Source organism: Brachycentrus maculatus, unplaced genomic scaffold (assembly GCF_059751285.1).
Source record: "Brachycentrus maculatus isolate JH-2025_06_01 unplaced genomic scaffold, ASM5975128v1 h1tg000122l, whole genome shotgun sequence".
Lineage (NCBI taxonomy): Eukaryota > Metazoa > Arthropoda > Insecta > Trichoptera > Brachycentridae > Brachycentrus > Brachycentrus maculatus.
In genome coordinates, this window is record NW_028280875.1 from 1,910,316 (window position 1) to 1,928,128 (window position 17,813).

General features: G+C 31.5%; 1 protein-coding gene across 1 annotated transcript in view; it reads right to left on the reverse strand.

Annotated features, from left to right (window-relative positions):
• gol (ring finger protein goliath) overlaps positions 1–17,813 on the reverse strand; it is an 89,165-nt gene that overhangs the window by 27,160 nt on the left and 44,192 nt on the right. The window contains exon 3 of the mRNA XM_088260047.1: positions 1,925–3,101. Within this exon, the coding sequence (XP_088116173.1) occupies positions 1,925–2,146 (222 nt within the window). The 5' untranslated portion in view covers positions 2,147–3,101. The remainder of the gene's footprint in view (positions 1–1,924; positions 3,102–17,813) is intronic.

Consider the following 17,813-nt stretch of genomic DNA (forward strand, 5'->3'; position numbering starts at 1 on the left):
TGGGTGCGGATAAGGGTTACAAGAACAACAAAACTTTATTCAAAATCCTAAAAATACATACCAAGTCCTACCAAAATTCATTTTTAAATCGAGCCTGCGATATGTATAATACAATGTAGTGCATAATGAAGACATCGAAAATGTTTCTTTTAAAACGTTTAAGAGAAATATTGTTGATGTATATTTGACTATTTGATTATTTGATTATTTGAAGAAATGTAAGTTATAATATTATCATCTTCCCTTTCCTGCTAAATCTATTATTTTATATCATACCCTTTTTTTTTAAATCTCTGAATGTTTTTTAATAGTTTTATAACATAAATGTGGAATTGTTTAATTGGCTTTTTTAAACATGACTTTTTTTGTTTGTTAATGTAATGTAATGTTTATTATTGTTAATGTAACTATTGTTTATTATATCATTTTTTTATATGTACAGCACAATTCCCGAATAAATAAAATATATATATATAATTATACTTATGTACATGACATTTTTTTTACTTGTAACTGGAATTTGTTTTTTTTTTAATTATATTTTGTAAATATTCGGTTGGTTTTACAATAAATAAATAAAGAAGACAAGAATTGGAGATAATCCATATTATTTTTTGACATCTCATCAAAGATGAAGAGAAGAATATGGAAGTCTGGGCATTTCCGTAAATGTCCAGACTTCCATATTCTTCTCTTCATCTTTGATGAGATGTCAACAAATAATATGAAAATAACTCCTGTAATTGGAGATAATCCAGATTTTGTGAACAAGTATTTGGACACACTCAAAATGTTGTAGATAATCCATATTTGGTAAATACCAAATGCACACATTTATAATGCTGTAAACCTACGACTTAGATTAATCAGCTTTTAAAATGGGCGCATGATTTTGGACTCTTAATCAATTCAAAGAAAACTAAATGTATGTTTATTAGTTCACCTCACTTTGCAAACAAATTTGCACAGATAGGTAATATTATTGCACACAATTTTGACTGTTTGCACAATAAAAAGCAACAAAATTGTAGTTGCGATAGGATTGAATTTGTGGGCGAATTTAAATATTTAGGTTTATGTATAGATAATAAGTTCAAATGGGATGCGCATATTATAAAACTCTGTGATCGTCTGCGGGCTCTAGGGAGTACTTTTTATAAGTTGTACTTTATCCTGCCTAAACCAACCTTAAAGATTATATACTGTTCTTTAGTAGAATCCTTAATAAGATATGGAATTAAGTCTTGGGGACATTCGACGAAAACAAATTTAAAAATGGTTCAAAATCTGCAATATTCCATAATCAAAAAAATTGTACCCAGTCATATATACAATCAAAGGGACAATCCAATCTTGTTATATAAACATTTAAAATTACTGCCGGTACGTGGAATATTGTGGATGAGTATCATCGTTGAGCAACAAACTAGACAAAAATATCGAAATCTTCTAGTACACAACCATGATACACGATTTACACAAAACGAAGGTCTGATAGTCCCAAGAATCAACAATAAATATGGAAGTCGAACACTGCAATATATCGTTCCGAACATTTTTAATTTGTTGCCGACGGATGTTAGAGGTCAAAATAAAAGATGGAACAAAGGCAAAATAAAGGAATGGGTAAATGATCAAGAGTTAATTTTATGAACATTGTAAAAAAGATTATATTGTTAATTTTTCTCCTTTTTTGTGTGTATATATTAGGTTAAAATGGTTAAAAAACAATAAAAAAATGTATGCAAAAAGAACTCCACCGACAAGACACACAAGGTGGCTTGGTGGGTCTCTGCAAAATAACTTTTTATTTTTATTTTTAATATATGTTAAAAATTGTGATTTATAAAAATAATATAAATAAAAAAAAAAAAAATAAAAAAAAAAAAAAAAAAAAAAAAAAGATAAGGAGTTCAAGGCTTACCTCCGACGTGTTGGTGTGGTTGGTGCCAGACTCGTCCGTGTAGGAAAAGTTAAGAAAGGCAGTGGTGTAGCTGTCACCCAATATCATGGTGGTCTCCGCCGAGTATCCATACTCCACCAGCCCGCCGGGCCAGTCGCCGGGCGAGACGCGAACGGCCACCGTCGAGGGCCGCATGCCCAACGCCCATACCAGCCACAGTATCACGGGACGGAGTGACCGCATCACAGAAACGAAACACTACGCGAGACACAAAACTAGGACCAAAAACGCAGATACGAGTCCAACTGAAGCCAGTGGTGTCATCAAAACTCCAGCGAAACAACAATACAATCAATCAGATACGAATGAAATCAGACAGGTACGAAAAACACATCAATCAATTTTAATGTAATTAATAAAATGAGATCGAACAAAACACCAGATGTATTTTTGAGTTTTTGATCAGCGGACTAGATATTTTTATGTTTTTTTTCTTCGTTGGCGCGAATCTCTGTTGTGACTAGCTTGATTTAATTCGTTGCAAATTTTATGAAAGGATCGACTGTTTCCCTTTGTTTCAGAGTCGGAACAATCGATGTCTGTCGCAGCGCGGTTCCTCAACGTGTCGCAAGATCCAATTATTTCGCAACGCGATTATATTATTGTCACAACAGTTGGCGCAATGTGACTTTTCACTTTCGATTTCCGCGGAGGCGATACGGCGGCGCAGATACGACTAAACCTTATCACTAGGGTCCCTAGAGTAATATCACAAAATATGATTAAGCGGATGATAAAAATAAATGTATAAAACACACAAAGGAGTCACAATTCGGCTATTTCGGGGCCGCGTCACTCGATCAACTACCCGGCGCACAGAAATGCATAGGAGGCGATCAAACAATGATTGTGTGGAATAATATTTGGTCTATGTTCTCATGCTATCTAATCAGCCCGGAAAAGATAAAGCGCGCCGCACGGTCCAGGTATGCGAAGTGTTACGCGATATATTGTCTCTGTAAGCTGGTCACCGGGTCTTGGAGTTGGAGGATTACGTTTCTGAGGAAGTGTTGGCCGCTTTGGGTGGCTGTTGTTGCTGCTTTCTCTTCTGTTGGGTTTCAAGGCCGCTCGTTGATGGCGCCTGATATCGAAATATCATTTTCGTTTGGACTCGGCTTTCTTGTGTCACAACTGTGGGCTGAAACAAAAGAGGGAGGAAATGTTAGCACAAATCAAGCACTGGGGTACTTCTAGAAATTTTGGTGATGGACTTACAATCTTGTATTTATTTAGATTGGTAGTGACAGATATATTGAAAGCTTTTAAATGTAAATTCACTGTAAAATCGGGATACAATTTTATATTGTTTCACATTATTAATAAATTTCGCAACTTAGTTTAAAAAAAATTGCTTAGCAAGAGCAGATCTGTCAGGAAGCCTAGATGCTTCTGTATCAGATCTGGGCATGCGGTGGGACAGCTTTAAAAAAAAAGCACAAATCAAGTCGAGAAAATTCACCCGAATTCTATATTTGATGGATTTTCATCAAACCCTCTCCTTATCATCCATTGTTCACGATGCGTAATAACACTTTAAATTTAAAGTGGTATTATATAAATAGCAGTGGATGAACGATGAATGATAAGGAGAGTATTATATTACCATACCAAAGTTAACAATGATTTTAATGTACAAAATATATTTCAAGAAACCCCCCAAAGAAAGTGAAATATTATGACAAATTCCTTGGAGAAAATTCATTCAAATTGCATCCGAAATGGATTTTCAACAAAGCCCAAAGAAAAAAATACATATTAAATTTTAATTAAATTTAAGACAAATTCCTTGAAGAAAATTCCATTCAATTCCATCAAAAATGGACTTCTAACAAACCTCGAAGAAAGAGAATATAAATATATTAAGAAAAAATCTTAGAAGAAAAATTCTTTAAATTCCATCTAAAACAGATTTTTAACAAACTCCAAAGAAAGAGAAAATATTAAAACAATTTCCTTGGAAGAAATTCCTTTAAATTCCAATATTACATCCAATTTGTTTTGCAAAACCTCCAATTGCTTTTAACGTCTAATTTGATTTATAATGCGTCAACTTTAATTTGTAAAACGTCTAAATTGAAGTGAAAACCCTGTACACATTACTAATATTGCTCACATTATTTATATGTTGAAAGCTGTCCCACCGCATGCCCAGATCTGATACAGAAGCATCTAGGCTTCCTGACAGATCTGCTCTTGCAAAGCAATTTTTTTTAACTAAGTTGCGAAATTTATTGAAAATGTGAAACAATATAAAATTGTATCACATTATGTATAATAGCAAGTGGAGTTAATGCCTTTACAATCACGGCCAGATAACAAAATAGTCCTTTCCGGTAGATATAGCCGGTGTTTACTATTCGCTAATTTCTCATGCCCAATAAACACGTAACCTTGACCGACTGACCGAGAGAAATTATCCAATTCAATTACGCATCTACATTATATGTGTCGCCTACTTTCAAAATCCGCCAGATCCAATTGTATAAGAATTAAAAATAAATACTCTATCGGAATGCCAATTGTGGGTTTTGTTGTTTAAAATATTTATACACTTGAAAACCCTGCTAAAAAATACTTAAAAATAGCGTTGTATTTCAAATTCTGCTACATTTATGGAACTTCTGACTCATATCGGCCAATCATAGAGCGGGGATAGGTTAAACATTAAGATGACGTCATTATCGGTTTGTGTCTCGTATTTTTTTTAATAATAAACATAATTCCAAAAAAATTGGAAAATTCTCTATTTCATAATATTTTATCTAAAGATAGACAAATCTTTGAAACATAAATGTTACCCGGAGAATTTTGCATTTTTTGTAAAATCGACTTACATGGATCTGGCGGATTTTGAAAGTAGGCGACACATATATTCAAATTTACGAGCTAGCATCGGTTGAACAGAAAAGCATTGTTATATAGGGTATTGTTACTCAAGAGGAATATCTAATTTAACATACTCAACCTATAAAGGATTATGTAAGACACGTTTTGTATTTAAAAGAGCCAATATAATAAAATTTTTCATTCATTATTTTCTTTTGCGAAATTCGCCTTCGTAAAAACGTTGTTTTCGTAAGTTGGTAACGAATGACGTCACAGAAACGAATCCATACTACTACTATTACAGCTCTATAAAGGAAATACATAAAGGTATACGCCCCATAACACGCCCGATGACGTAAAATTTGATGACGTATAGCGGTGTCCGTTTATCGTTTTATTAAAATATCTAAAGTTGAAACCTTCATATTTCCCTTATTTCTATACAGATTTTAATAAGAATGTTACCTATAGTCTTGTGATTTTTCATATTAATTTATTAACTAATAAACCAACATCTCGACAAATCGGATGAATTGATATATGCGTCTTCGTTTGTAGAATCCGAATACGTGATAATCTAAAAAAAACATAATTTTTGAGTTGATACAGTTTTGATCTAAGTGTGCGGTGTAATAGTTGAGAATATAATATAATACGTAAATCGCAAGTCAAGTTCAATTAACTTTGAAGTAATTAAAAACAAAATATAACAATTACAAGTCAAGTTCAAATAACTTTGAAGTAATTAAAAACAAAATATTAAATTACAAGTCAAGTTCAATTAACTTTGAAGTAATTAAAAACAAAATATAACAATTGCAAGTCAAGTTCAAATAACTTTGAAGTAATTAAAAACAAAATATAACAATTACTAGTCAAGTTCAAATAACTTTGAAATAATTAAAAACAAAATATAACAATTGCAAGTCAAGTTCAAATAACTTTGAAGTAATTAAAAACAAAATATAACAATTACAAGTCAAGTTCAAATAACTTTGAAGTAGTTAAGAATATAATACAATACGTAAAACGCGAATCAAGTTCAAACAACTTACAAGTATCGATAAAATACATTATAAAGTACAAAAGACCACTTGAGATTTGTAAATATTTACTTGGTAAATAAGTCGTCCGTCGCGGAAAAAAATATCCCACATTATTTTACGTAACGCAATAAATACGTTAGATAAGATAGATAATCATTTACTCATGTTTCACATCTAAATTAATTAATTTTGAATATAAATTTTACTTGGTAATTGCTATTTCTTAAAACCTATTGCGACACATCGCTCACTCCTTTCAAGAACGTCATAAATCAAAAATCGTGAATTTTGAGTTGTGCGTGTTTTCGGAATGCCCAGAAAATGCACTATATACCAGCAAAAGCGCCATATTTTCAACTTAATATTTACCCGCTACAGGGCAGAAAATGTTGTATTGCATTGCATTTTGATGAAAAGCTATTGTTTAATTATTTTTTTAAATATACTAAATATTTTTCAAATGGAGAAAAAACCTTCAGGTTTTACCTAAAAAGATCTGTTGCACAGTAAAAAGTTCAATAAGTGGCTTGATGTTTATTTTTAATTCATTGTGATTTCTTTTTAAACTTTAAAAACGTTCTCCTGAAAAATCAAGTTTTTTGATTTATGACGTTCTTGAAAGGAGTGCGCGACATGTTTCCATGAATTCTGCATCATTGTTAAACACCGTATGTGGTATTGTACTACAATAATTGTGTATGTGGTATTGTACTACAATAATTGTGGGTGTCTCAACTTGAGATTAAACATGTATCGTTTTAACTGTTATATGAAAGAAGATAGAACCCATACTCCTCTATGGCTCTCGATGCTGGACGAAGTACGAGTATAATACTTACTCTAGGCAACTAGAAACTGCTGAAATGCGAATGATTAGATGGTCAGCTGGATTGTCCCTTAAATAAAGATAAAATAAAGAATTCACTTCGTGGAGCCTGGCTGTAACTGACATCAATAGTAATGTATAAGAAAGGCAATTGGAATTGTATAGGCACATAGAACGTAGAGAACCTGAACATATTGTAAACCAGGCGATCGCCATGGATCTTCCCCGAAGTACATCTAGAGGAAGACCAAAAAATTCATGGATGCTACAGAGAGATACCATATTATTATTTTTTTTTTTTTTGACATCTCATCAAAGATGAAGAAGAATATGGAAGTCTGGGCATTTACGGGGCTTACGACCGTCATAGGCTGGTTTAAGTGATCACTTTACACACGTGTAACATTCACCAATTCTACCCATTATTGACAACCACACTACTCAAATTCTTGGAAGTTCTATATATATGAACCAATTTAGAAACCTTGTTCATGAATCACTAGAACTTCACTAGAGACATCTATTGGTGAGATGTAAAGAAGCTTTTTACTAAGCAGAAATTGTTATATTAGTATGTGAGATCCGAATCCTGGATTATAATCACACACATGAGAAACGCCAGAAAATACCATTTTCATTTTTATTATTAGGCTTATAATTTGACCAGATAATTTATTTACAACATTTTGAGTGTGTCCAAATACTTGTTCACAAAATCTGGATTATCTCCAATTACAGGAGTTATTTTCATATTATTTTTTGACATCTCATCAAAGATGAAGAAGATGGGTCGTAAGCCCCGTAAATGCCCAGACTTCCATATTCTTCTTCATCTTTGATGAGATGTCAAAAAATAATATGAAAATAACTCCTGTAATTGGAGATAATCCAGATTTTGTGAACAAGTATTTGGACACACTCAAAATGTTGTAGAGAGATACCATCATTCGAAGGCCACCCTACCTTCGGGTTATTTTCAGGCAATTTTTTTTATAAACAAGCAAAAAAATCACAACGTATGTTGTCACAAAACATTGTCAAGGATGAAACCTGACAAAAAATTGTCAGTGTATCCAGTAGGCATTAAATATTTTTGGAACAGATATCTTTTCTCGTCATAGGTCTTTCTTTCATCGGTCATACAGGTTAGCTAGGTGACGTATATGATAGAAGGACCAACAACCTGAGGACGAGGAGATCTGGCCCCAAAGTCTACAAAGACGATAAGTTGGGATGGATTCAGGAATAAGAGGAAACTGCAATAAAAGAAGACGACATTTTGAGTGTGTCCAAATACTTGTTCACAAAATCTGGATTATCTGCAATTAGTAGTTATTTTCGTACTATTTTTTGACATCTCATCAAATATATGAATATGAAGAAGAATATGGAAGTCTGGGCATTTACGGAGCTGACGACCGTCCTAGACCGTTTTTTCGTGTGAATGTAACACGCGTGTAAAGTGATCACTTAAACCAGCCTATGACGGTCGTCAGCCCCGTAAATGCCCAGACTTCCATAATTTTCTTCATCTTTGATGAGATGTCAATTTTTTTTTTGAAAATTTAGACGTATAAATATCATTAGAGATTTATAAATATATATTTTGTAAAATTCAAAAAATTTCGAGTACTACAGATGTTCTCATCAACAGGTGAAAAAAACAAAATGTTTGTTCATAATTTATAATGAGATAAAATAAATAAAAATACTTGTATTTTTTACTATTCATTTAAAGGCAATAACACTTATAATATGTCTAAAGACAATCTAATCTGAATATCGAAAAACAGATAGAGCATACTTATTATTGTATTGTGATGAAGGATTATGACAATGAAAAAAAGATAAGCGGAATTTAAACAATATAAAATAGATAAAAAAGTAAAACTGGAGTACTTAGTCACTGATATTTTCTTACTAACTAACTAACCATCACGTCGCTTCCTCGCAGGGCTAGGCAGAGAGAATAGAACACCACACCACTCTTTCTTTGCAACCATTCTTCGCCTCTTCCACGTTCATGCATCTCCTCATACATACCCGCCGATCGTTACGACTCCTAACCTGACCACTTTCAAGTATTCGGCATACCTGATCGTGCCATGCTTTTCTCGGTCTTCTTCTGCTCCTTTTTCCAATTACATTCGCCTCATAAATTTGTTTTACCGTTCTTTCCTATAAATAGCTATGAATTGCTGATAATTCGTTTATTTGTTTTTTAAAATATATGTTTTATTTTTTGATGAACGTCTCACTAGGCAGAACCCATGCCGAGACGTTCATTTATAATAAAAAATATATTATTTTGAAATTACAAATATTACAATATAATATATAAAATAAAGTTATGTTAACAAAATAAGTAGTTTAGCACAGTCAGAAATTGAAAGTCTGCAACAATAATACCATAAGCTGACTTTATTAGGATGGTTTTTTTTAACGATTATATGTTTGACTTTTATATATATATATATATATATATATATATATATATATATAGATATATATATATATATATATATATATATATATATAGATATATCTATATATATATATATATATATATATATATATATATATATATATATATATATATATATATATATATATGTATATATATATATATATATATATATATATATATATATATATATATATATATATATATATATATATATATATATATATATATATATATATATATATATCTATATATATATATATATATATATAGATATATATATATATATAAATATATATATATATATATATATATATATATATATATATATATATATATATATATATATATATATATATATATATATATATATATATATATATATATATATATATATATATGTATATATATATATATATATATATATATATACACCCCTGGACAAAAAAATTTACGAGTCCTCAAAAAAACTAAAATTGACACATAATGAATTATTCTTGATATTTAATTAGTTTTTTTTGTATTGTTTAACATATGTGATGACTACTCGTTACTTCAAGGTTAAAATGAAAGATCTTACTCATGAATTGTACTTAGAAATTGCCATTATATACCAGGTATCAGATTATCCGAACCTTAGAGACCCATAACGGTTCATTTATGGTCGAGTGTTTGTGATGGAGTAATAAAAGACATGTAATTTTTTTATTCATATTTAAGAAGAAGGTTCTAATCGCTTTATTTTAAATTAAGGTATTTTACATTTAAACATATTTCTAACATTTAAAAATATTTAATACTTAGTGAATTCACCTTTATTTTTTATAACATGTAAAATTCTATTATTTAACGAAGCGTAAAGCGAATCTTAAATTTCTGATGTTATTTCTTCTTCCTAAACTTGAATCAAGTTTTTTTTAATTCCTCAATGTTTTTTTATTTTTTTTTCCCAACTTTTTTTTTCATAATCGCCCATAAATTTTCTATCGGGTTCAAATCAGGACTATTCCCGGGCCACGTCAACGATTTTAAGCCAATTTTATCCTTGTATTCAATGATCTGTAAGAAAAACAATAAATTATTTATCAAGTGGTCTACAAAGTGCATTAAAAAATAAATATTTGCACTCACAGTGCGGGCTCTATGGCACGGCGCCAAATCGTCCTGAAAAATCGGGTCCGCGGTATACTGCGTAATGTCCTCGATTGTTGGAATAAGATGGTTTTTCAGCACTTTTTTGTACTGGATGGCATTCATCGTACCCTGTATAAAATTTAGAGGTCCCAAACCGTACGCTGTCATGCACCCCCAAATCATGACGTAGGGTGAATGTTTAACGGTTCGAGGGACGCACGACGGATGGTATTTTTCCCCAAGTTTTCGTCGAACTATCTTTATGCCGTCTGGACCAAAAAGGTTGAATTTTAATTCATCGGAGAAAATAACATTTTGCCAATCCTACAAGGTCCAATTCTGGTGCTCCTTCGCCCAATCCAGTCTAGCCTTCTGCATTTTGTTCGTCAGTAATGGTTTCTTTGGGGGACTTCGTGCTTGGAAACCATGCTCCAACTGCCGCCTGAACACTGTTTTTACTGAAAATGTTGATTAGCTAGTAGACTGCACCTCTGCGTGTATTTTAAGTGCCGTTAAAAATCGATCGCGCATAACAATTTTTTTTACTAAGCGATCATCTCGGGCAGATGTCGCGCGCCCCCATCCGCTTCCTTTTTTCCGTTCTATGGATTCAGTTTGTTGGAATTTTTTAAATAAAAACCTCACTGCACCTTCTGAATACCCAACTCGACGAGATATTTTACAATTAGATATGTTTTGTTGCGACAGTGTGATTATTTTGGATTTTATCGCTATCGACATTTGCTTTGCACTTTCCATGATTGTTGTGTTATGTTCCCTCAAACGCGGGTAAAACAAAATTGTTGAGAAATTTTAAAATGTAAATATTGTAGAAAGGTGACACAAAGTGTCTTTAATTTATTGAACAAAAGAAAGAGGTATCGATAAAGGATTTCTTAGAAAAAGAGTTCAGTAAAGTCAAGGCGTGCGGTAGCAAGTAAACTCGTAATTTTTTTGTCCTGCGGTGTATATATATATATATATATATATATATATATATATATATATATATATATATATATATATATATATATATATATATATATATATATATATATATATACATCTATTACATATTATTATATTACATAAAATGTCATCAGACCGTTTCCGTAGCGTTATGTTCATAAGTAAAAACAAATCTAAGTTGACGGAAGTCGAAGCCTCTGAGAGTAGAGTAAACCAGTTTAGCTAACTATGGAGTGAGGGGAGTAGCTAGTTCGTTCTACGAGCTGTGTAACAGTAAAGCTGTCAAATGAAAAACGATGCATATTTTACAAAGCGAGGTCCCTTCCTGAATCATAGCAAAGGTCAACATCTCTGATTTCAACACGTTAAATCCCTTACACCATTTTTCACATCTACATTCAATATTAATGTTGCGTACTGAAGTAGTCTTGAAAAGTTAATGGTCAAGGAGGTGTCGAAAGTAGAAGAAAAAGAGAAATATCCCAATTTCCATAGAAATATCGCATTCCAGACGAATTGCTCGAGATCGAAGTAAAGAGTAAAGAAGTCTTCCTAATCTTTTCAATTATTCCTTGTTCAGCCTTACATTCCTTTCTTATATATTCGTTTTTAATTCTGTCATACAATGACATTCGTCTGAGGGCTTTAAAGAGGAAGTCTTTTTAGGCCGTCCTCGTTCTGTTTTTCCGTTCACATTCGCCACATAAATTTTCTCATTCTCATTCATTCTCTCGTTATCCATTCGCTTCACATGTCCATTAAAGAACTCTTTCTAATATTTTGTATGATTCATTGTTCAGCCTTACATTCCCTTTTTTACGTATTTTTAAAAAACATGCATCGGGTTTGAAGGCGTTAGTTTTAAAACCGTCATGACCTTTGATGACAATATACATCTATTCGAGTAATATTACCAACTAGTAGCAATGACTTCATTTAACCTTCGCGTCACGATATATGCAAAACATATCGCTCACTCCTTTCAAGAACGCCATAAATCAAAATACTTGATTTTTCAGGAGACGTTTTTAAAGTTTAAAAATATAATACAATGTATTAAAAATTTATGTCAAGCCACTTACTGAACTTTTTACTGTGCAACAGATCTTTTTAGGTAAAATCTGAAGTTTTTTTCTCCATTTGAAAAATATTTAGTTTATTGAAAAAAATAATTAAACAATACATTTTCTTCAAAATGAAAAAAACAACACTTTCTGCCCTGTAGCGGTTAAATATTAAGTTAAAAATATGCCGCTTTTGCTGAGATATAGTAAATTTTCTGGGCATTCCAAAAACGTGCACAGCTGAAAATTGACGATTTTTGATTTATGACGTTCTTGAAAGGAGTGAGCGATATCTGTAAATATTGAAATTAATAATAAAGAATTTACTAAGAAACAAAACACACCATTTAGTGTGATTTGCATGAAAAATTATGCACATAATAGTCATATAGGTCTATTGTAAATAAGAAAAGAAAGAAAAACAGTGAAAGAACGCAACAAGATATCGACGGCCCCTACGGAAAGTACTCAATCTGTTACTTTACAGGAGGAGCTTAGAAGATTTTTACAACGTATTTTTTTTATAAATTTATTGTTTTATCCAAAATTCTAAACTAGTATTATACATTAAAAAACACGATAAAATAATGTATTAAATCTACAACATTTTGAGTGTGTCCAAATACTTGTTCACAAAATCTGGATTATCTCCAATTACAGGAGTTATTTTCATATTATTTTTTGACATCTCATCAAAGATGAAGAAGAATAACAATAATAGTGGTTGTCAACAATGGGTAGAATTGGTGAATGTTACACGTGTGTAAAGTGATCACTTAAACCAGCCTATGACGGTCGTCAGCCCCGTAAATGCCCAGACTTCCATATTCTTCTTCATCTTTGATGAGATGTCAAAAAATAATATGTATTAAATCGTTTTAAAACTTCATGCTTTGTCAAAATTAAGTAGTTAGCGTTTTAGGAGTTCAGTTCATTTCGAAAATTCAATGTAGATGGCGTCTTATACGCCTGAAAACTAGGCGTAATTATTTTTGTTTTGTTTGTCAGTTGATAACATACACCAAATATCTCAAAAATGTAGTTAGAACACTTTACGTAGGGCACGTCGATATATCGTCATATGGTATATTAAATTTTCTAACGAATGTGCGGCAAAACATGCGATATATGTTCTAATGGTGATATAAGGAAAGACTGCAAGGCATATTTATATTTATGCAAGGAGTATTTCAAATACTTGAAAGTGGTCAGGTCAGTGGTCGGAAGAATCGGCGTGTATATATATGAATGTGAAAGAGGCGAAGATTGTGTGCAAAGACATATTGGTATGGCGTTATTTTATCTCTGCCTACCTCTTCGGGAAGCGGCGTGATGACGCCCTTGCATTCTTTCCTTATTTCACCATTCGAACATCTATTATATCATAAATCGTTTTGCCGCACATTCGTCTAAGAAACCGCACTTCGACTGCAACTAGTACGTTTTCATCCATATTTTTCCAACTCCGTGCCTCACTTCCATGCATTAGGGTTGGTAACAGGGCTACATTGTGCACTAACTGCCAGTTTAGCTTTCGCTGAAAGGTTTTCATTTGCTACAACCGATTTCAGCGCACCGTTCTCTCTATCAACATACAAAGAAGTGAACACACAATATGTAGTCCGAAGAAAATCGATCCTCAGGCCTTTCATTGTGGCCAAAAATAAACGCGAATTGCAGACCTTACTCGAGCGATATTCGCCCTTAAGGTTAATGGTTCGACGGTGCATTGTTCCGCGTCGTCCTTATCGAATATGTAGGGCCTTGTACCCTCGCACGAGCGGTTTACCTCGAATAAATGTAATAGTGCCAGTTTAGGCTTGCCCAGTCGTGTAGACTTACTATGTAAACTCTCAAACCAAAATCATAGGGTGAAGACTGACCGGAGCATTTCGTTGTAACGTAACACGTTACGACGCTAGCATTCAGGCAGTCAGTACAGCGAGCCGAGCGCTCCGTCCATAGATTCGGATGCTCGCTGATGCTCGCCGCGAGCGGTGTTACGACGTTATGTTACGACGAAATGCTCCGGTCAGTCTCCACCTTTAGATTTATTAAAGCTAAAATAATAAAAATGAAAATGATATTTTATGGCGTTTCTCATGTTTGTGATTATAATCCAGGATTCGGACCTCACATGCTAATATAAGAGTTTCTGCTCAATAAGAAGCTTCTTTTCATCTCACCAATAGATGTCTTTAGTAAAGTTTAGTGGTTCAAGAACAAGGTTTCTAAATTGGTTCATATATATATATATATATATATATATATATATATATATATATATATATATATATATATATATATATATATATATATATATATATATATATATATATATATATATACACATATATATACATACATATATATATATATACATATATATATATATATATATATATATATATATATATATATATATATATATATATATATATATATATATATATATATATATATACATATATATACATACATATACATATATATATATATATATATATATATATATATATATATATATATATATATATATATATATATATATATATATATATATATATATATATATATATATATATATATATATATATATATATATATATATATATATATATATATATATATATATATATATATATATATATATATAGAAATTCCAAGAATTTGAGTAGTGTGGTTGTCAATAATTGGTAGAATTGGTGAATGACCCGGAATTTTTTTGAATTACCTAACGTCCAAGCGACTCTGAGATCTATCTACGGCTTGTGCAGAACCGCTTATCATGACCCTACTCGGGCTTCAACATTTTAAGTTTCATAATAGATTTATATTATCCACTGACACTTCGTGATGGAATTGCATTTTTAATTTATTATTAGATTAAAACCAATATTTTTAGCTTTTCCACTTTTTTATTTGACCAGCGACCGGGTTTCGTCGTTACCGACATCATCAGACTGGTGAGAGGCTTTACAAATTTGTATGTTATATATAAAAGAAGGCAGGAGTTGATAACCATGATTTGATATAATTTTATGAGAAATTAATTTAATTTTAGTGAATTTAAGTATTGTATGATATTTTAAATATTTTTTTTATAAAGGTTTTTTGTATTGAAAGTACGATTTTATATAAAGTTAAAATAGATTTGTATTTTTTGTAAATGAATTTAAATTATGTAACGAGGTATCAGGAAATGCTGGTTGACGGCTCCTTCCACTAAGCTGTGGTTGTCCGGGGGGAGTCCGAAGTTCTCTGAAATGTAAATTTCCCGGCAGTCATTTCTTATCGACAAGACATTAAGGCATCTATTGTTTCTTTTCTAATGGGTAAAGTAAGGGAGAATGAATGTGTGTTACTTGATCATTTAATATGTCTTTATTATGACAATTTTTTAATCTATTTATTTCCAAAATTTAAATTCATTTACAAAAAATACAAATCTATTTTAACTTTATATAAAATCGTGCTTTCAATACAAAAAACCTTTATAAAAAAATATTTAAAATATCATACAATACTTAAATTCACTAAAATTAAATTAATTTCTCATAAAATTATATCAAATCATGGTTATCAACTCCTGCCTTCTTTTATATATAACATACAAATTTGTAAAGCCTCTCACCAGTCTGATGATGTCGGTAACGACGAAACCCGGTCGCTGGTCAAATAAAAAAGTGGAAAAGCTAAAAATATTGGTTTTAATCTAATAATAAATTAAGTTTCATAGCCTATGCCTACTCGTGAGTGTATTTACTATTTATCTTTAAAGTAACTATAATTTAATGTAATTCATGAGTGAAAATTACAGGCAAAAACACTCGCTCACGACCCGTGACCATGGTTACAACGCCGATAAGAATGACATGGTATTACAGGCAAAGACAAGTCGTCATGGCCGTCTCTCGACTGGTAGCACGTCAGTAGAAATTTCAACTCTGACCCTTTACCAGCGGAGATGGCCTCGCTTCATCAATTTCCCTAATGGCTTCTGCAATGTCAAGTACAAGACTCATTTCTTACATTACAATAATAGACGTAATTTGTGTGACTTCAATTAAATCAAAATAACAATTAAATTATAAATTCACTTCCTTCTTCCTTGGAGAAATATTTCTACCTTCTTTTTTTCTGTGGAGTGTAATTCACTAATTTAATTAAGATCCACATTAAGACTATCATTAACTTCGTATAAAGTTCATAGCATAAGATAAAACTTGTTCCTTATATCACAATAATATAATGGGTATGACTTCAATTAATTACATAAATAAATCAAAATAGAATTTAATTACAAGTTCAAAGACTTCTTACTTAGATCAATATTTCTCCATTCTTTTTTTCTTCTAGACTGTAATTTAGATTTTTTGGTGTGACATATCGCTCACTCATTTCAACAACGTCATATATAAAAAAAGATTTTTCAGGAGATCGTTTAAAAATATAATAAAATGTATAAAAAATAAATATCAAGCCACTTATTGAACTTTTTACTGTGCGACAGATCTTTTTAGGTAAAACCTGAATGTTTTTTCCCCATTTGAAAAATATTTAGTATGTTTAAAAAAATTATTCAGCAATACCTTTTCTTCAAAATGCAAAAACAACACTTTCTGCCCTGTTGCGGGTAAATATTAATTAAAAAAATGCCCCTATGCTGGAATATAGTACATTTTCTGGGCATTCTGAAAACATCCACAACTGAAATATGACGATTTTTGATATTTGACGTTGTCAGTCAGGAATGCCGTAACGTCATAACGTAACATGCTCGCCGCGAGCGATGTTACGACGGCGACGTTACGTTACGACGAAATGCTCCGGTCAGTCTTCACCCTAATAAGATCTTACATTTATATTATAAAGGTCGTAAAAAGCATATTATTCAGCTCGTATAGTACAAAACATTTGATAAGACTTATTTACAACATTTTGAGTGTGTCCAAATAATTTTTCACAAATCTGGATTATCTATTATTTTTTTAACATCTCAACATACATGAGGTAAAATAAGGAAGTCAATCATAAGTGTAATTGGTGAATGTAACACGTGTGTAAAGTGATCACGTAAGCCAGCCTATGACGGTCGTAAGCCCCTTAAATGCCCAGACTTCCATATTCTTCTTCGTCTATGTTGAGATGCCAAAAAATAAAAATAATAACTCCTAATCGAAGATAATCCAGATTTGTAAACAAGTATTTGGACAAACTTAAAATTTTGTGAAAAATAAATTTAAAAATTTAAACGCGCGACCTTAGCAAATTCGCTACAAACGCTCCAACCCCATTCAGGGCGACTTTTTTTTTTAATTACCTAACGTCCAAGTGACTCTGAAATCTAGCTACGGCTTATGCAACACCGCTTATCATGTCCCTACTCAGGCTTCAACTTTATAAGTTTAATAGCCTATAACTCGTGAGTGGATTTACTCTTTATGTTTAAAGTTACTATAATTTCATGTAATTCAGTTATTATACAGACCTGAATGATGGAAGTTTAACTTCTGAAACA